A 25,087-nucleotide genomic window follows, 5' to 3' on the forward strand; every position below is an offset into this window, starting at 1 on the left:
GGCAGGAATCATTGATATGTTTGCTTTGTAAGTGCCTCCATGGCTAGAAGCAATCCCCTCGAGCTTGGCTTCATAGGTTTGATACCATTATGAGAGCTCAGGATGTGATGCGTAGTGAGATAGGTTATGGTCTCAGTAATCAGGAGGTTGCTATGCTTCTGAGGTTACTTGCCATATGGTCCTTTATGGACACGGATGCTTTGCATTGGGAGCTGCATGTTCTTGATGATGTTTGTCTTCCGATACTTGGTTGTTTTAGTATGGAGAGGGGGAAGTTACTAAGTACCCCATTGCCTGTATTGGCTCCATACTTGAAACACAGTAGGTTTGACGATCATAGATCATCAGTTGAGCAGCAGGTTATGGTTGATATGGCAGCCATAGTACTTTTGCATCCATGACTAGGTTGAGACTTGGTTCTCACATGTTTGCCATTGGGGCTACACTTCTGGTTCTTACTTTCATTGCAGTGGGAGTTGGTAGCATGATTATGGCAGATTTTGGCAGTAGGGAAGCGGTTGTGGACATCAAGTTCTTATGCTTCTAGGAGCAGCATGCAGGTGATGCAGGTTGGGTAGACTAGTAGAGGTCTATTGTAGGGCATGTGCTTATGGTCACAGGTGGTACAAAGACATTTTCTTTGCATAGTGACAGTTCGGGTGCTATGGACTTAGCACAGGAGCACGTGGTGGTGAGAGTTCACTCTCCCAGTGAGATCTGGCATGAGATCTTGGTTGACAAGCATCTATAGCTTGTCATTTTCTATCTTGCAGACCTGATGTCTGCTAGTAGCTTATCCTCTATGCACTTTGCACATTGTAAAGTGCCGATGGCATAGGATGATGGTCTGGTCATCTTGTTTTTCAATCTATGGCTGATTGTATTATATGTGTACTATACTCCCTTAAAGGCACACTGCCTTTAAGTGGGAGGTTGTTGGGGTAAAGGGCAGTGTGCCTGCCCACTTGTACAGTGCCCGTATATACTCATATATATATGATAGAGGAATAAGCTCGAGTAGCTTTTGCTCCACCACTTTTGGTGTCTCCTTATCACTTTGTGTGTGCTCTCCTCTCCCACATTAAATGACTTGACTCTCATGAGAATTCTACCAGAGGAATCGCAGACCTTGTCAAGAGAAGAGAGTGCTCCTAAGGCTAGATTCCTTAGAGACTATGCATTAAACTTGATTCTTGTAAGCATTTTGCCAAGGGAATCGCAGACCATGTTGAGAAATTGGAGTGCTCCTAAGGCTAGATTGTTTAGAGACTACGCATTAGACAACCTGATTCTTGTGACCATTCTGCTAGGGGAATCATCAACCATGTCAATAGACTAGAGTGCTCCTAAGTCTAGATTGCTACACATTATGTATTGGATGCCTTGACTCTCGTGAGAATTCCACCAAAGGAATCACAGACCATGTCAGGAGACCGGAGTGCTTTTGAGGGTAGATTTGCTTAAAGACTATGCATTAGATAACTTGATTTTCATGAGCATTTAACAAATTCATAGATCATGTCAATGGATTGGAGTGCTCTTGAGTCTAAGTTGCTTAAAGACTATATACTCGACAACTTAACTAAAGGGATAGAAGACATGGGATCCAAGACTTAAGGGATAGAAGATATGGGATAGACATGCTATGAGGCCACATATGCATTGCATAGCATTATTTTAAAGTTTTCTTAACTTTAAATCCACTCATCCAAAGAAAATTAAAAAGAATGATTCGAATTACTAAGGATATGTATGCACAACACTCTATCTCATGTGCAATTGGAATAAACCATATAGCAATTTATGTTTACAAAACAAAACATATCCATTCCAAGATTTGAATACATCAGAAGGACTTTTATGTTATGGAGCCACATATGCATTTCTATAAGGCCATGCTAGATTATTGAAGGGAGAAAGTATCTGACCAATACACAATTGTTATAGTAAACAATCGTGCTAGAACTCAAGTCAACACTCATCAATGATTCCAATTATTTCAAACCGACTTGCCAAGATCAATTGCACTCGTTGCTCTAAGTTGGGAGTTTTTCTTTGAACTTTGATATCATATCATATGTTATGTCCATCCTCCCTTTTTAGCCCAGCAAGAAAGAGATATAAAGTTGTAATCGATACTTTTCAGATTTAATATATACACACCCTCATATTTTTTATAAAACTAAAAAAGTTGCACTCCTTTAGTTGGTAGGCAAGTAGTCGATTTGTAGTTTTGGTGTTGAATGAAAATTGATAAGAATGCCCTCCTCCATTTTGAGGTGGGGATTTTATGTGTGTGCAGCATCATTTTAATCATATAACATAACATATGATAACTTACTTGAATAGGTGAAGAAGGAACCATCAATGTAGCCACAATGGCAAATCGTTTGTGTTGCACATTGGCCTTTGATGAAAATATAGGCATTTCCTATTGCAAGCCCAAAGCCCTACAAAAAGCTGAAAGGATCACGTACGAATTCCATGGCAAATGACAACTATGAACAGTTGAGAATACAATTGCAAGTGCTTTGTCATAAACATTGATCCACTTTCACGTAAGGGAATGATCACTCATATCTAGTTTGTTCTCTAAAGCTACTTATTCCACCCTTGTATCTTGAGACCTGCACAAATTTAAGGACAACAAGTTATGCATTGAGATGCTTTAAGACATTAAAAAATTTAATCCTTATTGAATTCCTATGTCAAACTTGTAGTTTTATTCTCCTTGCTAAAGTTTACAAATGAAGTGGCCTAAAGAACCGAATGCTAGAAAACTTACACTAAGGATCCTCCATAATGATGTCTACTAAGGAGCTTCTTATACTTGCATCACGTCATATTGCTTTGGCATCTTGGCAGATTGTTGTGCATGTATTGCAATCAATGGTGATATTGTTGTTGCTAAATGATCTCAATTCTCATTGCCAAAAGTGGAGGTTTTGATAGCATGTGTTGATCTTGATAGAAATTACTAAGAAACAATAAAGATCAGATGATAATTCATACTGCAGTGTACATGCATACGTTAAAAGGGAGCATTTCTTGGCTATCCCTAAAGCTTTCAATCCCTTATATGTCAAAAGCTAAAAAACTTCCATGGCCAATGATAGTGCATTGTGGGTGATGGTGAGGTATTAGTGAAGTAGGAAGACAATTTGTGGAAGGGAATAAGTGATTCCTAAAGTAGTGATGGTGAAGAAATAGAAGCTAGAATTTCTTTTGTAGAAAGCACAATGATAGTGAAGAAATGATGGAGCTATAGGAAGATATCATTGATTGTTTGTGCAAGAATATTTGATTCTCATTTGATTCATGAAGTAGCAATGCAAACTCAAGAAGTGCATAAAGTAGTGAGGGAGAAACTAGAATCCTCCCATAGAATGTGGGTGGGATGGTCGGTCATCAATGATTGGTGGAGCGAGAGTAGAGCAGTAGTTATTGGGGTGGGGGGGGGGGCTATTGGTGATTGATTTAGTTTCCAACATCAACAATGCACATATAGTGTGCTTGGATTGGGAGAAAAAAAAACAGTCCAGTTCGGAATCATAGCTTCAGATCTCTCACTCGAGGAACGAGAGTGAAACTAGGATCCTTTCGTAGGCAATTATTGCAACATCTATGGGTGGGGCGATCAGATGTCAAGGAGAAGAGTATTTCCAAGAACTAAACCAATACAATCTCTATAATTGCCATCATTGGCACATTGAGTTTCAGATGGATAAGAAGCACTTGATCGTTGATATAAAACATCACACACTATATCATTGATTAAATTGGTTGATACCAAAATTTCCCTTAGGCAATCCCCACTTGCAAACGATCCCCCCTCCTCTCTCTCTCTCTCTCTCTCTCTCTCTCTCTCTCTCTCTCTCTCTCTCTCTATCTCTCTCTCTCTCTCTCTCTCTCTCTCTCTCTCTCTCTCTCTCTCTCTCTCTCTCTCTCTCTCTCTCTCTCTCTCTCTCTCTCTCCTTACTCTCTCTCTCTCTCTCTCTCTCCTTACTCTCTCTCTCTCTCTCCCCTTACAAGTGCATCATCATATCTAGTGAGCCTTGCATCCATATCCCATGATTTCTAGCTCTAGACCAATTGTAAGGATTGCACTTGCACCTTAGCCCATTGGATGGACATTGTCATGAATTTCCAAAGTCTTAACTTGTAGGTTGCCAGTTTCTCTAGCCTCATTGTTAATGTCCTCAGCTCTTGCAAAAAGAAGAAAAAGTAAGACAAGAAAGATGGGGAAGAAACCTAAAAAAAGCAAACATGGAAGAATAAGCATAGGAGAAGAAAAAGGAGGACAAAAAGGCTATCAATCGAGCAAAATGACCCGAAAAATTGGAGACAAGTTGGGTGAAGCATAGAGGACAATACTAGCTCCATAGGAGGAAGTGCCTTTGGGAGACGACTCTTCGGATCTAAATAAATTCTTCTTGCCATCTTTAGTTGTTGGACATTTGATCAATTTTGGGCCTTCATTTGTCCAGGAGGCCCATCCATGTCCTTACACATGTAGACATCTCCAAAGTTGCCCAATGCGTGAGCTTGATATCATCCCTGGTCCATGATTGGGATATCCAAATACCCTAGAAGGGGGTTTTGAAAAGAGATGGAGGATAGACAAGGAGGAGTAGGGGAGGGAGGGGAGGAGATCAAGGGGGGAGGGAGTCTGCCATGGTAGCTTGCAAGGAGGTGCAAAGGACGATGGAAGAAGGGGGAAACTTGAGCTACATTAATTTCCCCCCCAAATGTGTTCCGTACATCCACAAAATTTGAAAAGTTGAGTAGGGGACATATTAACAAAAGTTTGTGGGCATTCAGTCGTGCCAAAATCCATGAGCTTGCAATGATACACGTACCAATCCATGTGAAGAAATCTCTTGCTAGTCGAGATGGACACAAAACTAGCCTCATCTCACTTGGATGGCAAAGCTGTCCAAAGCAATATTGTACTTCTCAGCACACTCCACATAACTATTCCAAAAGCACCATGACTGGACCTATAAAATGTCTCCAATTGAGACTCTAAAAGATATGGTCACATTTACATCCCAATATATCTTCATCACAGTAACTCCAATCAAACCACAGTAAAAAGTAATGACGAGACTCAATAGGGAAGAGACAGTGGGGGGAGGTGGCATGAGAGAAGAGGGCGAGGGGGATAAGGTAGGGATAAGAGGGAGGAGTGGGGGGATTATACACAACAACTCCCCCCCCACCTCCCCCCCTGCCCCTACCCTACCTTTTTCCCTCTCAAGCCCTTTTTCTTATATTCCTCGCTTTTTTCTTCAACCCCTTGCTTTTTTAATTTTCTCCACATTTTTTCCTTTTCCCTTTTTTATCATATATCTTTTTGCTCTATTTTTTTAATTTTAATAACAACCAAAATGAACTACATCTAAGGGGTTTTCCCCCTTCCCATAAAACACGTAAAAGGGTTTCAACTTTTTTTCATAAAAATACAAAAGTACACCAAGCAATCAATAGATACAATCGAAGGAAAATCTTAGACCATGGTGGCATCCATAGTAGCATAGTGACCAAATATCATGGAGCTCACTATCTTCATCCAAGCTAGTGAAACTAGCCAAAATGTTTGCATGCAACATAAATTTGATCGTACCTCTCACAACGTTACCTCGTATCACAATAAAGATATACCTCTCAAGGTGCTCCACATAGTCAACACAAAGGCCCCATGATATGACATACCAAAGTACAACTAATTAAGCCTCCACCAAATCAAAGCTAGGCTTCTTTGTATGCAGCTCTACATGATGGTGTCAGAATCACCCAAAATGGACACTAATGTCCACATGACTACACCAAATCTTGAAAAATCAAACCATCCTCTACACCTCAAATCAAAGTCAAGATGCTTTGCATTCAGTTCTACATGGTGGTGCCAAAGTCCTCATGAATAGCCTCCATCAAACTGATCCAATCTGCAAAAATCTGACTTTTCTCTCTTATTTTCATTCCCAACTCTTAGAAATATGACTCTCTTCTGTTTTCCATAAACACAGTTATCTCAAAAGTCCAAATCAACCTGCTTCAAACCTAGCAATAGCTTTCTTGAGTGAAGAATCTCCATCCCCTTCTCACTCATGTGTCTAAGCCTATGATGCCACAAAGCTATATTTTCTCCTGTAGACGCTAAAGCAATATAGGAGTAAGCATTACCCCAGTACATAATACATATGTCCAAGCCTATGATGCCACAAAGCTATATTTTCTCTTGTAGAAGCTAAAGCAATAGAGGAGTAAGCATTACCCCAGTACATAGATACAATGTACCTATCTTGGGTCCTTTTGCTATTACCATTTACACTTTAGTGACCTTCCACAAATTTCCTACAAATGTGGTTCTACAGCCTTCATCATCCAATTGTCCTGCTGAAATTAAGTTTCTTTTTAAATCAAGAGCATGCCTTACCTCCTTCAGTAACCATTGGTTTCCATTTTGTGATTTTATCAACATCTTGCCCTTTCCAACACCTTGCCCTGTCCAACAACCTCCAATGCTTTATCACATCATCTAGATAAACTCTAAAATCACCTTGAAAATATTTTCTATGAGGTGTAGCATGAAATGAAGCCCATGAGTCCACTACCCATGCATCAATGATAGTATCCAATGAAATATTTAAGTCATCTTGCAACAGAGTACTTGCTACATTTCCTACGTATTCTCTTGTTGTCCATCTCCTTCCTTTTTCTTTTGTGACCAATAGTCTTTCGTTAGGTGTCTATTCTTCCCACAATGCCAGCACTCTAGGTTCCTTTTGGGATTGTATCTACTTCTTCTTGACTTGTTGTGATGTCCTAGGCTCTTTCCTCTCTCCCATTGTCTTCCCCTATTCTCAAGAGTCAAAGCATTAGCTGATGTTTCACCTATGCTTTTCCATCGCATTTTCATGCTAAGGAGAACACCAACAACATCATCAAACTTTAAAGTGTTTGAACCAGAAACAGAGTTACTCACAACCATGACCAAGCTATCCCAACTTTTTGGCAATAAGCACAAAATCAGGAGAGCTCAAACCTCATCATCAAAGTTTACTCCTACAGATCTTAGTTGGCTTCTATTCATCTTGAATTGATTCAAATGATCATCTATAGACCCACCTTCTGACATCTTTAGATTGAATAAATGCTTCATAATGGCTTTTCATACAATGTATCTAGCATTCTCATCAAGTCCTTTGTTGTCTTCTATTCAAGAACATGGCTTTTCATACACTGTATCTAGCATGGTCATCAAGTCCTTTATTGTCTTCTATTTAAGAACATGAAAAGACACTAATGCTCCCAAACGCAATCGTATCGTTCCTAGAGCCTTTCTCTCAAGAACCTCCCAGTCTTTGACTGACATACTCACAACCTTTTTTGCAATCCCACCTAATGGCAAGGAAAGGTCCTTCATTTATAAATAATCCTCAATGTGCATCTTCTAATGCTGGTAGTTCTTGCCATTGAACTTCTTGATTTTTAATTTTCCTTCTTTTGCCATTGCTTCCACTGGGACCAGGAACCTCCTTCCTAATGAGTGAATGAATGTTTCTCAAATAAACACTCTGATACCGGTTGTTAGGAGCAACACGATAATAGATCAACAATGCAAGAAGCAGAATGTGTAAAATACACTATCCAAAAAGCACACAGAATGGAAGAGACAAAGAGACACCGATATATGTGGTTCACCTAATGTGGGCTACATCCATGGAGAAACTGCTAGTCCTACATTTTTCTTATCCAGCAAGCAAGACGATACAAGATACAAGCTATATATCCACTGCTCTACTACTATATTAGCCACACCCTTATCTTACAATTTTTATCAGACAACTCATGAGCGACTCATGCACCAATTTTCATGTATTTTTGGCTTCAAGGATGTTGCCCCAAAATACCTACTAAGGGGATCTTGATGCATGTCGCTTGGCCCCTAAGAACCCCTCGATGACTGTACTAGAGGGGGTATCGCCCCCCCTACCCCACGCCCTGCGGCGCACCCCTTCGTGAGAACTAAAGGGGCATCGTTCCTTTGCCAAAATTTTGGGAAATTTTGGAAGGGCTTTTGGTTAGACATTAGCTTTTCATACCATTAAGAGACTACCATTCAAGGGCTATTATTTTTCCAAAGGGGGAATCTTTACCATAACATTCCATTCCATATTATTTAACGCATAGTTGGAGGGCCAACTATCTCCCACCTTTTCTAGAACTCTAGAGGATAGAGTTACTTGAGTATGAGTTAGACTAAACTTATGGAGATTTCTTGGGGAGAACCACTAGCTACTCTATTGGTCCCACATATTTACCAACTTGGCTAGTCCCTTGTCATGGTTCATCTTGCCTTATAGACATTAATGCCTGCCAAAAGATTCTCCAATGGCAACATGACTCCAGCAAATATTCATCAACAAACTAGAATCCCCTCTCATTCCTTTACAACTAGGCTAGATGAGGTCAAGTATAAGTAGATGTGTTTGTACCAAGTTTGAGCACCATACCTTAACTTTGGTATTGTTGAAAAAACCCTACTAGACCAATTGATAAATCTCCATTTTTGAGGTGTTGTGACCATATTATGCACCAAGAAGAGTTTTAGGTATTCAACCTTGTTGTATGTGGAGCCTGATCATTTTTTAGAGATTGTTTTTAGCGATGCTTTGGACCTGGGCATGTTTATATCCATCCCATAAGGGGTCTAATTTTCTTGTGGAGGTATAGAAAGTATACATAATCTAGGGGTATAAGGGGTATATAAATACCCCTTCTATTGATTGCACGTGCTATCTTACATATTTCTTAGTGACCCCCTAGGCTTTAGTTTGGCACCACATAGAGGCCAACAAATTGGGGTCATATCTCCTTTCCTCACTTCAAATTTTTCCTTTGGATAGTATTATATGAATATAGACACTTAAAGGATAGATTGAGTAGATTCTTTGCTCTCAATACCTAGTATCCCCCATGAAAATAGGTATAGAGACAACTACAGATCTATTTTCAACCTTTTCCCTACTTTGGTGATTCCTTTGATTTGCACTAAGAATTAGGAGTTGCCTTGGGGATTTCAAATACCTTGGAGAAACATATGGTTTGAACTCCAACCGACTCTAATTTTGTCTTTAGTCTTCAATTGGTCTCTATATATTGCAATGTGGGTTTGCAAATAGAATTTTGTGTTAGGAGTCCATCCATTCAAGGGGATTTGATCTTATAGTAAGGATTAATCTCCATGGCATAGATCAATTTACCAATAGCAAGGGGATTTGATCTTATATTAACGAATAATCTCCATTCCATAGCTCAATCTGCCAATAGCCAGTTTAAGGAACTGATTACAAAATTTGTTGTGGGCCTAATACATGCTTTTTAGTACTATAGAGAATATTTGATGTAAGGCACTTGGTTCTAACTGCTTGCAATGATCATATTACAAAATCCCTTCTTTTTGTATGACCCACCTTTTGGAATAAAACTTGAAATTTCCATCTTCCTTCAAAAGGGAAAACAGAAGAAGAAATGAAATATCAAATGGAAAACTTATAAAAGCGATCCCCTCATATATTAGAGGTCCTTAAAAGATCATTTCAAATACTTATAGTGCAAGGGCACTTAAAATGGAATAACTTATTGCTAAGAGAAAGGTGGACACAAAATACTTGTAGTGTTGTGTTTTGAGGGAAGTATCATATGATTTTTTGTGCTTGAGTCAAATTTCAATGCTACAGTGACATGGTAGATCAGGTAGTGTGCTGGTGTGGAGAGATAATGGTGATGTGGCAAGCATGGATTGAGTTGCCACAAGGCAACTAGTGGGCTGCTTATGATGTGGCATGATACCGACCAGGCGGCACGTTAAGGTTATTCCATGTGTCAGTTGGGAGAAGCGATAAGAGATTCTGTGGAGATTCGTTGGAATCTAATAGATTTCATTACTGGCCATCGCCTTTTCTGTCTAGGTTTCGCCCACCTCTTGTGGTTGGAGCTTTCATGAGCTTGGGTCATTCGAGGCTGGTGCCGGCGGTGTGCCTTTTATGGAGGTTGGAGCTTGTTTTGGCATTGGAGTGGGTTGAGATGCCTTTGCTCATGTTCTTTGCTTGAGTCATGTGATCTTTGGCGTTGTCTATTGCTATCGAGGGATGGAGCTTCCTTTGTAGTGGCTATTTGTGCCGTTGTTGATGGTGTTTCGTGTTGTTTGTTGTGATTTGACCATAGGTGGGCTTCTACTAGTTGTGAGTCATTTGAAGCTGAGTAGAGTCACCGCTATGAGTTGATGTGTCAAATAGCCTCTTAGACTCGCTGCCTGAGAAGGCATTGAGGTTGGTGGATGCTTTGTTGCTAGTGCTGTAGAATTGCATGAGTCATTCGTTGCTCTGCTGGACAAAGGAACACATAGCCAATTCATTGTGGAGAAGGTCGCTTAGAAGCTTGCTTAGGTTGCTTAAAAGACCTAGAGGTCGCTAGTAGAGCCGTCCATCATTGATGTGGGTGATTGAGTGCCTTGCTTTTGATAGAGCTACCGAGAGATTTTGGTGGAGACATTGTGGTCCTCTTACGTTAGCTGTTGTAAGAGATGAGTCATGGAACCCATAGATTGTTGGTCATGTAGATCTCGTGGAAGTCAAAGCCGTTAGGATCCGCCGACATTGTTGCTTTGTTTAAGAGTCTGTGATTGTAGTTGGCTGGTGATGTAGATACAATTACTTGCTAGTCATCGAGCTGTTGTTGAGCCTAGAGAGGTCCTTAGTTCGTGAACTCATTGTGAAGCTTTCTATAGAGTAGTTGTATGAGCTGTAGTTGCCCCAAAGTAAGGAAGCCTCTCTTTTATCTCTCAAAATGACAAAGGTACCCTCGCACTAATTCCAATCCTTGTCATCAAGTTCCTTCACCTATACTCAAGCCGTGAATTACATTAGTGTTCACAATCAATTGAATGAATCACCGAATCAATCAATCCCAATTTAATTGTGCTCAAAGTACAATAATTAAACATAATAGCAATAACACTAGTAACATCAGTAATAACATTGAATCGACCACAATACGGACCATCTTGCATGGCAAAACTTAGGCTAGTTAGACCTCTCCAACTATACGCCTACTAAACCACTCAAAGCATCCACTAGGACCCTCGCCACGTCTATTGTGCTTCTATGTAATACTTTGCCATAGTCACACGACTATAAAATAATAATCATAGCAAAAATATCAAAAATACAATTTCGTTACATCCCTCTTGCTTGGGTTGCAACTAACGTTAGTTGCATGCTTGATTGTAGGAGAATTGATTAGGTTTGGAAAAGCTTGAAAGAACCATTTAAGCATCCATCTGTGGATGATGGTTCTTAAACTTGAGAAAATATTTGCATACACATTTTCTTTTCAGACTGTAATCAATGATGCATTTAGGGTCAAGTATCATCATTGAGATGGTCAAAATGTATCTTTAAAAGATCTTAAAACCAAGAGACAGTAAATTTCTTATCTTGTACCAATAGAAGTTACTATCCCACATTAATTCATGCTCATGTTACTTGAGGTATAGACCCAAGCATTACATTTGTCATATGCCTCAACATTTCTACCTTCCCATACTAGTATGATATTGAGAAACAGTAACAAATACAACACTTTCTTTCTTTATAATGTGTGACATATATGAATCTGTGACTAGCAGAGAATATATGTACATCATTGTCTAATCACACTTCAAATTTTTTTATCTAAATGTCATGGTAGCTAATAATGACCCCACGTGTATTTTCTTATGTACTTAGAGAATACACTAAAGACATTATCTAATATAACGATATTGATTCTTTTCACAACATCACAAAGGAATTTCCAAAGTTGGAAGTTATGTTTCTAGCTAACATCCATGTATGGACCCCCTCTTACTTAGCATAAATGTCACCATGTAATTATATGCTTTTTTTTCTCTTTAATTTTCCTCCAATTCAACTGAATTTAGTAGATCGATTTCATCAAGCAGACCATATGTATCAAAAAATAATTTTATTATTTCAAACAATTATGGATTTCCATGTTGGCACCTCCTCAAATAAATTATGCACATATAAAAAGTAACCTTCGTCACATACAATCTAATTTACAAATTCATCATATCATATGTACCAGGCAATAGAGCTTATCATCAGGCAATCCTTAAAATAATAATCTTGGCATCTAGCCAAACTCTATAAGTCTTGTAAAAGACTTTGCCATGTAGTCATCACTTTTGCATCATTTTCTCAAAAGCAATTGCTCACCTCATCTACCACGTCAGCACATTTGGCCCCAACTACCACATCATTAGACTCTAACATGTCAGCAGGGCCACAATGCCACATTAGACTAATAGATTAGCATGCCATGTCACTCATGCCACATCACCAATGCCATGTTAGCACTGCCACACGGCACATAGCGCCTCCACAATTGCAGTAATCTCTTGATAGGCACACTTAGCATCTTCCATGTGCACCCAAGCTACCACCTAGGCATAGGGCTCCCTAGGCACAATTCTCTTTACAGGCACACTTTTGCTCCCTAGATGTGAATCCACTTGCCATATCATAGTCATTTTCCTTCTTTTTTTCCCCTCCACCTAGATTAAGCCACTGTCTCTTGACCCATGTCACTTGTGCACATGGATGTTTTTATCGAAGCTAGTAATATAAAATCTTGGCGAAAGTTGATTGGACTAATTTTTGTAGTTTCACAATATTAATTAACTATAGTATGATTTAAATATTCTCTTCATACTTTTGAAGCAAAAGATGTAAATCCTGGCGAAACTTCAAAATTTTTTGCATAAAAGTTTTAAATCCTAGCATATGTTTCAAACATTATTATGGCATATTAACTTTCAATACCAATATAAAAGTTTCACTTCTTAATGAAACTAACATGAAAAAATCATCCATGCTCATGCCACATCACCAATGCCATGTCAGCACTGCCATGTGGCACACAACCCCTCCACAATTACAGTAATCTCTTGATAGGCACACTTAGCACCTTCCATGTGCCCCCAACTACCACCTAGGCACAGTGCTCCCTGGGCATAGTTCTCTTCACAGGCACACTTTTGCTCTCAAATCCTACAATCAATGACAAGTACCATCAGCAACTCATTGGATCTCTTATATATGACTATCACAAGTCCAAATATTTGTTGTGTAGTAAGTTCACTTGCACAATTTATGGAAAATCCAAAATAATCTCATTGGAATGCAGCCAAAAGAGCCTTGAGATACATCAGAGGTACAAGACAGTTTGGAATAGAATACAAAGTTAGTCATCCAAGGTTGAACGGGTACTTTGACAGTGATTATGCATGAGATCATGAGACTAGAAGATCCACTCAAGGATATGCATTTTCCCTTGGTCACGATGCTATGTCATGGTTGTCAAACAAGCACGCAACTTTAGCAAAATATTGGGCACCCACAACAAGTTCATGTGAGGCTATATGGCTTAGAAGACTATTGTTAAAAAGAGATTACTTTGATGAGTCAAATTCAACACCAATAATCTATTATTAAATTCAATTGGCTCAAGCATTAGCCAAGAATCTAGTATATCACTTCAGGACAAAGATTTCAAACGGGGATGATTGATGGTAGCTAGCTGGTGTGTGGAGCCAAAACACCATGCCAAAGCCACCCAAACCTCCTCATCCTCGCCTTTCATTGAAACATTTTGTAGTCTTTCGGTTTTCTCCTGTCATGTATCTATTATATATGTGTATGAGAGATATTATGTAGGTCTGGCTGCCAGAAGAATAAAATGCGCATTGTGATAAGGCTTCATATCTACTGCAAGAAGTGCACGGTGCTCCATCACGAAATCGGAATTTTTTAGAACTTTGCATGGTTTGCCGATTGTTGCCTCAGACTATTCCATTTTTCACAACAAAAATCATTCATTTCTTTCACTTGTGTAATTGTAGTGAAAAAAAAGCAAAATAAATTTGAAAGCACCTAGAAACAAGATAAATTTCATTCCATAGGCCTGTCGATCTATAGAAACAAAGGAATTAAATTCGATAGAGCCTAGAACATATGGTAATGAAAATGGGAGATGGCAAGTATAGACGAAAGTCATTGGTGCTACCCACAATACAGAGAAAAGGAACTTCTATTAATGCTTAAAATCCAACCATACAAATTGGCAAAACCGAAAAGGTGCCAATCGTGGCCAAAAACAAAAACGGGCTGAAAGAAAACCCGCATGTTGCTAGAGATCCCAGCTCACTGCTTAGGGATTCTTTGTAACAGGGGCTAACAACCACGGTGGTGGACTATACAGCCAGCGAATCCCTCATGGTGTGAGATCATAAAATGCACCTGCATGCCAAGCCTTACAGAAACATGCCCACCTATCTTTGGTAGCTCGAGAACCTAGAACGCTACGCTCCCAAATGGATCACAATGTATAAATGATATCTTGCCAAATGGTAACCAGCATAGCTGTTGGAGGAACATGGTGCTGGCCCATGACCCAGTTGCAAACGGAGAATGGGGGGGAGTAGCCAAGTGAAGCTCAATGCTGTGAATGCTCCGATCCTATATCTGGTAAGCTGGCAGGAACGTGTTTATGGAGAAGGCGTGGCCCCCCTTTGTAAGCCAAGCTGCCATACCCCACATGAAAGCTCTCTACATGCTTTGAAGCCATGCCACAATCCGAAGTGCTTCGAGCCAAATCCTCTGAGCTACTGGGCAGCTCCATAAGCAGTGAGGAATAGTCTCCATAGCTCCGACTATACATCTGTGTGGCAGCTGCCATCCACCCGCATTTGCTCAAGCCACGGGCCCTCCCACTGGGAGACCTCCGTGTGCGACCATCTAGAAGAAATAGGATATCTTCCATGGACGCAAGCTAGACCACAGGCGGGCCCAAAATCTGGATCTAACCTCCTCGTGCACCTGCTACGCACTCCAGTGTCTCTCCCGCGAAGGGGTCCGAGCCATTGCGTCCATCTAGATGCGACGTCCTATCTACGTGGTGTACAAGAAGAAAGGCACCTCCTCCACTCTCTCTGAGAGACCTGCTCTGACCAACAACCATAACCACTCTTCAGGGTCCCACTATATCTCGCTGAGAGGGCGCCCCTCCCATAACCATAGTCTCCAGCAGGGGGCATCTAGGTCTGTGATGCAAGAAGGGTCGATCTACCACTCCTTGCCCAAACGTCCCACTACTCTTACCCTGTGCCAACCCACTTGGCCTAACACCTTGTCCATCTCCTGATCCCATGTGATGCAGGGCTACAGTAGTCCGCCTCGTCCCACATCATAGAACCACGCACTCATGGGTGCTAGCAGCTGCGGGCACAACCGAATCCTCAGAGGTACACCCTTCCTAGAGAATTGTCCTAACCAGTGTGCTGAAGTGAAAACCTGCAGTCCCTCCCTCCAAGAGTCCGGAATAGTTGCCTCTATCTCCACCATCCTTTGGCCAACCCCTCTCATATGAGAAAGGACCTCCAATCGTGCCTCTGTCTCTACTTGGAGTCGGAGCGAGCTGGGCCGCTGTCCCACTGTGCCCAACCAATGTGTAGCCACTGCCCTAGCATCAAACCATCCTAGTCTCTAACCTCAGGGTGCCAGATAAGCGGTTGGTGTGCAAACTCCTCTACGTACTGGGGGTTGACTCGGATGAGACCTCCTTAGATCCGCTGCCAGACCCTCAAGAGACTCCTCATCATCAGGGGTGAGCCCTTCCCCGTGAGGGGGGCCTCCGAAAAGATCCACCTGTGGAACGACTGTCACTGACCACCTGCGCGGGGGGTGTTCCTCAAGAAACCGCGTTGCAAGAGAAGTTTCCAAGGCTCCGTGCTTGGAGTGAGACCCCTAACTATCAACTGGTGCTACCCACAATGATCCCAACAGATTAAAGGAACCATTGTTGTCCGTGGACGTAGTCGAGATGCATGGAGTAAAGAGAGGTGCAAGAAATAAGGGGATTATCGAAGGTATGTATGATCTCGAAGGAATAGTTGTGGAACTGGACGGGTTGGTGCACTAATCACCTAAGGAATGCTTTTCCTCGAAGGAAACATCAACACAAAGGGGCATGCCAATAATACCAAATGTTTTTCATAGAACTCATACCTTCACTAAGAGCACATTCCTGCACGAGGAAGGAGAGAAGCGAGAAAATCAAGGCGACCATGCGGGGGGACAGTTCAATGGTAGACTAGGAGTCTTCTTCTCCGGCTCGCACGCGAGGTTTTGTCATTGGAGGAGGACATCCGAAGTTCTCGTATTACCTATTAACCCGGCTAACTCCTACAGATCTCGCGAGTGTAGCGGCTACCGTGGAGATATGGCAAAAATGAGGGAGAGCACCCAAAGGTGGATAATCGCGAGTGAAATAGAGAGCGTGGGGAAAAGGTGCAACGTAAGGGAGAATGAGGTGGCAGATACGGCCACGTGGGGGTGCTAGATTGGGAGTAGAAATAGTGTGATATCTGAGAGGAGGGAGCCACGTGGGCAGGCAAATGTCATCACTCACACACACACGCCAATGCAGCTTCCAAGGTTTGCGAGCTCGTCATGGCCTTCGCCCTTCACCTCTCCTTCGTTGGCTCTGCCTGCCTCCCCTCCTCCCACCCTCGCCTTCGCCCTTTCTCCATCTTTCGCCCTCTTTCCCCCTTCCAAATCGTTCGCCATCCTGGTACCTTCCCATTCCATTTGGGCTCTTTCACTTCTTTGTTTTTGGGTTCCCCATTTGATTAAGCTTTTAAGCTCATTGTAGAACTGGAAAACCTTCCCCTTTCACGCCTTGCTTTGGGTTTCCCATTTGGGTTCTTGTTTGGTTTCCCCAATTTGGTAGCTTTCACTCCTCTCTTCCCTGCTTCACTTGTTTTCTTGTTTTCGGCTCAACACTTAATGTCCACTTGGTTGCGATTGATCAGATGGGCTGGAGTTGGATGTCTGTTCAGCCAGCAGTTGAAATCGGAACTCACCCTCCCGAAAATTGTTTGAATCATATTCTGTTGGGTTGTCGCATCGGACGTCTTTTAATGACCATGTTTTAGTTGCTTGAAACTTTGCCCTGAAATTTATATTGTTGCCATATCGTCTGTTGCTTTGGCCTTGATCTCTTTCATTTCATGATACCCAAAGGTGTGACGGCACTTGCAGTATATATTTGCTTTTGACTTCACTTCTGTCGTGGTCATATGAATTTTAGGCTAGAATTATAATGTTACTGGTTGTTGATTTCCTAAATTTCTGTTTTGGCTTATTTCGTTGATTGCCATATGCCTCGGTCCCTTATTTTCCCCTACCTCTACCTCAAACCTGTTGCAACCGCTTGCTCACTGAATGATGCTCTTCTTGCTTTGCACTCTTGTGCATGATGCCCTTCTATTATCAACTTTCGGCCAGCAGCTTGATTTGGCAATGGTTTGGACAAATATTCACCTCCATCGCCTTGTTTATTTAATACAACCTCCAATATTTGTTCTTCATCTATATGATCTCGGACTGCTACGAGTTGATTGTTCAGACCCTTCAGTCTTAGAAAATCATATGCATGTGAAGTCTCATTGGCATTCTTGAAATTAATCATAAATTATCATTCTCATTTCTCACGTGTGATATATTGTATGTTTGTTTTACATCACAAATCTTTTCAGCATTTCTCATGCCAGTACCGGATTATGGCCTTTTCATATGATGCCTGATTATGCAGTCAACAGTACCACATACGTAAAGAATATAAGGAGTCTCTCCATACCATGCTCAAATGGCTGGTTTGAGTTTGCCTTAAGCATCGCTAAGATTGGTCTGTTCATTTGCGTCAATAAATGTCTGAAAAGTTGATGCAAAATTATAAACGGCCTTAACTTGGTCTTTTGCAATTATTGTTTTTTATTGTATGCCCTTCGATTCATCATTCATGGCACCTTTGCATATGGTGCCAAATAGGTTCTTGAATGCGGTTGAAATTATCTTGGAATTGCCTTGACTTTGATTTGACCTTGAATCGTATAGTCTTCACAAGCAATTGTAGCTTGAATGAAGAAAATGTGGACTACGTTTTGATTATCCTTCTCCTTTAGTGCTAGCCTTTGTCACGGCTGAGTCTACCCTTCTTGTCCGGAGTGCTGACAGAAACTCAGTAAGAAGACCTTTGTAAAAAATGGATGCTCAAGTATGTGTGGGTGTGTGGATTTGTATGTGTGAGAGCATTTCTTTCTACTATGGTCTACACCCACTGTTGGGAGCTGATGATGTCAGTGGGGATCATTTTCAACCTTATGAGATTGAAACTGTACTATATGTTGTTTTTAGAGGATGAGTTTGGGTGTGTTCGTGGATTCATCTAGGTATATATTTGACTTTACCTTAGTGTAATTGGGGTCATAGGACTCAAATAACGATCAAATCAAAGTAATCAGATCTAGTAATGTTAGTGAATATAAACCTCAACTATTTATTTGATTTAGGCAGGCAGTACGGGATTTAAAGATAGTATACTATAGCGTACAGATTGAGCAGGGATGGTTTTAACCATGTGAGAGTCATTTGGAAAATTATGTTGAGTGGAAAGTTTCTTATGCCCCAATAAACTGTCAGGTGCCTGCTGCACCGAGTTACCACTCTTGTACCAAGAGAAAACATGTTTCCTATCGTGGACTGCTTCTCATCTACTTTATCCTTCCCAATGCGCATCAATGACCCATGTAGTTCAATGTTATCACATCGCATGTAGTCCAATGTCAGAATATAGAATACTCAGATGCATGGAAATTTTTACGTACCTCAAAACCTTTTTGGCTGGTCCCTAATGCATGAACTTACTCAGTTGAAGGACTACATATGATATGTCAGGCCTTATTGGGGTCATATACATTATGCTGTTCACAAGCTGACTATATAATGTTGCATCCACATGAGCTGATTCATAGGCTGTTCACTCATCAACACCATCCATGGGAGTTTTAAGAGGCTTGCAATCCTACATCTTAAACTGCTTCACATGTGCTTCAGTTACTTTGCCTGTGAAAGACTTACCTTCCCTTTGAGTTGCCATACCCCAATGCCAGCAAAGACTGCATCAATCATCTCAAAAGATTTGTCAAACCTCCCTTTATTGCTCCAATCAATGCATCACTATGCCTTTTATTACAAAAGCATCCACATGAAGCATAACAAGCAGCAAATATGTGTTCTGTCCGCCATACAGATTTTGAGCTTTTTAAAAAATCATCAAGCCTTTCAATAGAATGTTCAATCTCTAGCTTGACCATCCAATGGCATCTTCAGTTTGCATACCAAATAATCGTGCCCTTTCTGAACAAATCTCTTTGGATGTTCCACATGCACTTCTTTTTCCATTCACCCATTTAAAAAATAGAGAATTCACCTCATCTAGAAGATTGGCTAACGTTTTTGAAGGTTATAGAATATGGAGTCCTAATTGCATTCAATTTAGTCATGATTGCAAAAGTTCCAGAGTAATCAGTAACCCCAACGTATCTATGGCCTTTTGCGACCAATCTTGCTTTATAATTATGAATTTATGCTTCAAAATCGTCCTCGATACTGTCAATCTAGTTTGTGCCATCATATTCTTGCCTAGAGGTAGCTTAGAGTTATCCCAAGCATACGAATTATTACAGTATTATACTTCGTCTCCATGGCTACTTAGCAACTAGTGCTCCTGACAGCCTCCTTGAAGGTGTAGGTTATTGCCTCTCTTCCAATGCAAGATCCATTAGAGCAGATGGAGTACCTTTCGATTAGCTTCTTCATCCTTTACGACGTCCTGGTCCATTCCATGCTTGACTCAGCTAGTATCCTCACTGAAAAATCCTCCATCTAGTCCATAGCCATTTTCCCATCTTTTCTCAAGAGTACAAAATGGAGTGTCAACCTCAACAACCGTCTTCCCTTTATCTTCGGGCATCAGTTGATGACATCAATCCACATATTGCTCTGAATTATCCAAGGTTGAAAACCATAAACTCATAGCAATTACTAGCTACTATGAATTAAGTGGCAGCGATCCTATTTTTGCTTATCTATGTACCATCTATCTCATTAAACACAAAGATCCCTGCTGATTATTATGTTTCTCATCTGCATATAATCCTGTGGGCTTTTGCTATCCATCTAGTTTTCTCCTCTTCACATTCAGCATGTGCACATAATCAAAGATAAGCAGCTGAAAATTTTGAATCATATACACCCTTCCCAGTTGTCATATCCTTGACGGCATTGGAAGATGCTCTATTGAGGAAATACACTCAAACAATTTTGGGGCATTTCTATCCCTGACGTATCTCTAGAGCACTCTGGTGTAGTTGTGTTTTCCCTCCTAATAATAAGAAAGTTATTATAGATGCTATATTTGTATGTTAATATAAAATAACAACGAGTTTACTTTTTTCGTTTCATGATATTGAATCTATTTCCTTTTAAATTATTTTATTACCTACTAAAGCAGAATATATTCAGCCAATGTGGCAGTTTGTAAGGTCACTTGGTTTGAGGGATCTACTCAGAGAGATTTGGATGCAACAGATGGAAGTACAGCTACGTTTTGTGATTCAAGAAGCTATGTATGCCTTGCAAAAAATCACAGATCAAAAAGCAAATCTCATCTGGTGCACCAGAAATAGGCAAGATGCGAATTCACAAAACCAAGAGAACCTCATGCAGATGATAGAGTGTAGACAGCACATACAAGAGAGAGAATATGAGAGAACTCAGATTCCTCCACCAAATAATGGGCAAGGCACAAGCTCAAAATGAGCGCAAGAAACCAGCAAAGGGCTGGATATCTAGAAGGTTAAGAACTCTCCTACTCGTCTTGCTCCAGGCTGCTGTGTTGCTTCAGTGGCTGATACAAAATGAGGAGAGGGGGCCCTTTTATAGGCTCCAATGAGGGCAGATCAGGTTGACTAGGAAGGGGGCCGACCCCTGCCCTAGACCGACCACATCAGGGCTATTTGGCCGACCTGGTTGGTCAGCTAACAGGCTGACCAGGCAGCCCTATAAAAGGGGCTCCTGGCCGCCCTTATGTTCTGCTCCTTTGCAGCCTGCAAACCCTCCAGGGAGACACCTATGTTGCAGCCTTGCTCCCTTCACGAAACTGAGTTGAGAGCCCCCCAGCCCCCTATGCTCACGTGCCCCTTTGTTCCCAAAAATCAGGGCCTCATAGGTGGATGCATTGATCTCTAACACCCCTCTCAATAACACAACTGTGGGATCCCATGCGTCGAATGAGGTGCTCCATTTACTCCCATGGGAGAGCGTTCGTGAATATGTCAGAAAGGTTGTCAGCGGTCGGACAGTACATCAGCTCCAAGACATCATCGATGATGAGCTCCCGTACTAAGTGGTAATGGACTTCAATGGGCTTCGTCTGTGCATGAAACAATGGGTCCTTCGTGATGGCTATGCAACTCTAGTTGTCGCACATGACCACCGTCGCCTCCTCTTGAATCATGTCCATATCCTCAAGTATCCACCTGAGCCACAATGACTCACGTACTGCAGTGCATGCAGCTCGGTTCTCCGCCTTTGTAGAAGAAAGGGCAACTGAGGGTTGTTTCTTGCTCAGCTAGGAAATGGTCCCTGCTGCAAACACAAAACAGTATCCTGAAGTCGAACGCCTGGTGTCTTTGTCACCTGCCCAATCTGAGTCACAGAATCCGCCTAACTCAATCCCTATGGTGTATGTAATCCCGTATGTACAGGTACCCTCCAGGTACCTCAGCCTCTTTGTGGTATCACTTCAGGTATCATCTGCTTTGAGACATCACTGTCCACATACCAAGCCTCCTTGTGCCTCGCTTGACGCTGCTCCATAGGTGGTGCATACTCCAAGCCTTCCACCTGCATTGGCAAAGGCCCTTCCAATTTCACCTCAGCTGCACGGCCAACTGCTTATTTCAAGTGTATCTGCTGCTTCATACTTGCTGGTCTTTTCACAGATGCCATTCTTTAGATGGTCAATAGCTTCTTCTTGGGTTTTAATTTTTAACGGTTTCCTCTTATGACTCGCACTCTTTGCTTCTGTCTCATTTCTTACTTTGTCCCAATCCTTTTTTTACTTTATCTGTATCCATTCCAGCCTTCCAATGCATATAATTTTATTTATCCAGTCCACCCATATTTATTTGCCTCCCATCTACATGCTATTTCTATTTATTTTTCTCTCTTGCATGTTATTTCTATATTTACCTATATACTATTGATTCTCATCTATTTGTGCTAGTTTTATTTGTTTACTTACGGATGCAACTCAAGCTGGGATCTGTGCAGATGCTACCAGCTAGGAAATGTCTTATTGACAGGTTTTCATACACTTCGGATACATGCTCATTGCCAAACTCATTCATATCAAGACTCCTGTCTCTACCTCGGGTCCATGCCTTTTGTTTATGAGGGCATAAAGTCTTTTTCTTGCCATGAAAGTGTTGTTCATGTATCCAGCTCCAAGATTCTAAGATGCCTGAAGACAAATAATTCCCCAGTATCTATTTGAACTTAAACATCATCTCTCATTGGAAATCTAATTCTTTTAGAAGTGAGATTGTTGAAGTATTCATTGTAACGGTTCAAGAATGCGAAGATCTCTTCTGTATTTCATCCAGTTTTGCGTTGAACTCTCTATGTTTATCTTCATCAAGAGATTTGCCAGCACTATTGATGGTTAAGGCTTTTTTTTTCAATGAATGTGTCCGCTTCTTTATTAGGGGCATGTGCTTGTTTTTCCTTGTTTAATGCAGTTGTTGCAGCTGGCAGGTACAGGAGAGAACGAAGTGTGTATGTGTTGAGGGCCGCAACTGATCAGGCCATGAGTGAACAGTTGCAGAAGATGGATGAAGCTGACGATGATGTATGTGAGCTGGTAAGTCGCCTTGAGCTGACATTAGGGGAAGGGGAAGATGCAATCGACGCTTACTTGGTGAAGGCCATGAAGAACAACAATGGTGCTGCTGTCTTACTTCTAACGGATGTATATGGTTATAATAATGATGACACCAGAGACTTTGCTTATCGACTGTCTTGTTTCGGTTACAAGTATGTTCCATGCTTTGCTCGCAGAGTTTTTTGATGTAAAATGTTGAAAGAGCATTGAAATCTGTTATCTAGTGGTAGGGATAAATACATGGCACATGTGCACTAGTCTGTTTAGGTCGCTACAGCTTTACTGGCAGCCCACCACATTGGCCTCAAAAGAATGTACTCACAAGACAACTTAAGGCATTGGTAGTGCTGTAGCACCTTATATCTACAGTTGCTTGGAAGACCTGCATCACTCTGAGACGATTCTTGTGATATGTTGTACGCAGTGTTCTTGTTCCAGACCTTTTTCGTGGAATGCCCTGGAGTCATGATGCACCGTTGACGGAATATGAGGACTGGCGAGCTAAGCATCCTCCAGAAAGAGTTGTCAAAGCCATAAATACAGCTTCTGATTGGTTGTTGGAACAAATATCTGCAGCTGGCGTTACAAAGAAACTGGGTCTTATCGGTTTCTGCTTTGGAGGAGGCCGTGTTATTGAGACTCTTGCAAGAGATGCAGGTAGGCAGTTTGGAAGTGCAGTGACCTTCTACCCTACCAGATTTGACACAGCCTTAGCTTCACAGATAAAGGTGCCAGTTCTTTTGATAAGTGGAGACGAAGATGAGCATTGTACGATAGAGGACATCCAGAACGTATCAAGGCAAATCGAGGGTTCACAATCTCGTATCTATCGAGGACGAGGTCATGCTTTTGCTCATCGCCCAGGTTCTGCAGAGGAGGATGACGATGCTGAGAAAGCCTTTTTAGCCATGAAGTCCTGGTTACATGACAACTTACTTGAGCAAAGCAAACAGGATAGTCAGTTTTAGCTCTCATTAGCATTTCAGATGTGTTTGCCATGGTTAAAGTGCCGTTTATGGTACTGATACTGTTGCACTTGTTGCATGGACAATATATTGCTTCTCCTGGTTGTACCATTATGTCAAGAAAAATGTCTCTTCTTCCAATGCCTCTAACCATGGATGATCCAGTGTGTTTGCTGCAATCGTATTGCAATCCTTCTTTTACGTCTTCAAACAACAATCAAACCGTCTTGCGGAGTCGAAGACACATTGCAGCACAACAAATCTTACATGTCACTTGCTGGGGCTTCACAGCCAGTTCTTTTACTGTTGAAGGCATTTCAACCTTTCCCTTACATTGCCCCATTGGATAAATACGTTGTGCTATTTCAGCAAATTTCTGCAAGCCCAAAGCATTTTTCCCAAGATTTCCGAAGTGTCATATAAGAGTGCATGAAATTCTCCACCCCTTTGTTCAACATTTCAGAGTGCTCATCTTTCTCAAGATGGTAGAATGTATTTCGCATAGGAGTGAGTATGGTGCCCAATGCTATAGATTATTCGTGCCAAGAATGTCGTGAAAAACTTTGCATTCTTGTCACCGACAATTACTTGAGGAAGTGGATGGTGCTTAAGTAAATACGAATGCATTGGTTTTATTGCATTGCTAGTCCTCTTGACATATTGGATAGGTCATCTTGGTGGGAATGATATGGGCTTTTTTTTGTGAGTCTAGCAAACACTGCGTATACCATACCATCCCCTAATTATAGAAGAATCTTTGTGATAGTGACATGACCCTAGCACACTCCTGAAACCTCTAGTTTGCAAGCAAACACAAGAACACACCAATGTTAGGAATCTGAGCAGGCTGCTCATCACCCAACCATGACATCTATGGGATGCGATCCCGAATCAGGAGATGTTCCCTTCGAGCCACGAGCTGAGCTATTGGCACGAACTCCCAACCAGATCCTAACTAGCCTAGTGTCCCATACCACCAGGTGGCGTTGTGAAGCTTGGGATTTGTTGTTGGGCCTTGGGCTACGCTATGATGCAGGCGCGCATCCACAACTCAATCTAGGATCAGACCTAGCACTTGGGAACGAGACTTGCTCCCATCGGCTCCCTGAGAACTGAACCTCTGTGCCCCTTATATAGACTCGGGCCCCAAGTGTCAAAAATAGCGAAGACCCCTAACTGGTTCGTACCCTTGCCACTCAACCCGA

General features: G+C 41.5%; 1 protein-coding gene across 1 annotated transcript; it reads left to right on the forward strand.

Annotated features, from left to right (window-relative positions):
* The first annotated feature begins 16,532 nt into the window (after positions 1-16,532).
* On the forward strand, positions 16,533-24,089 carry LOC147901803 (alpha/beta-Hydrolases superfamily protein). The gene is made up of 3 exons (XM_087374787.1): positions 16,533-16,701; positions 22,784-23,069; positions 23,342-24,089. Exons 1-3 carry the CDS (start codon positions 16,581-16,583, stop codon positions 23,883-23,885), a joined length of 951 nt encoding a protein of 316 aa, XP_087230913.1. The 5' UTR covers positions 16,533-16,580; the 3' UTR covers positions 23,886-24,089.
* Positions 24,090-25,087: the final 998 nt, after the last annotated feature.

This window comes from Dipteris shenzhenensis, chromosome 5 (genome assembly GCF_047967505.1).
Source record: "Dipteris shenzhenensis isolate YYH24624 ecotype China chromosome 5, Dip_SZ_1.0, whole genome shotgun sequence".
Classification (NCBI taxonomy): domain Eukaryota; kingdom Viridiplantae; phylum Streptophyta; class Polypodiopsida; order Gleicheniales; family Dipteridaceae; genus Dipteris; species Dipteris shenzhenensis.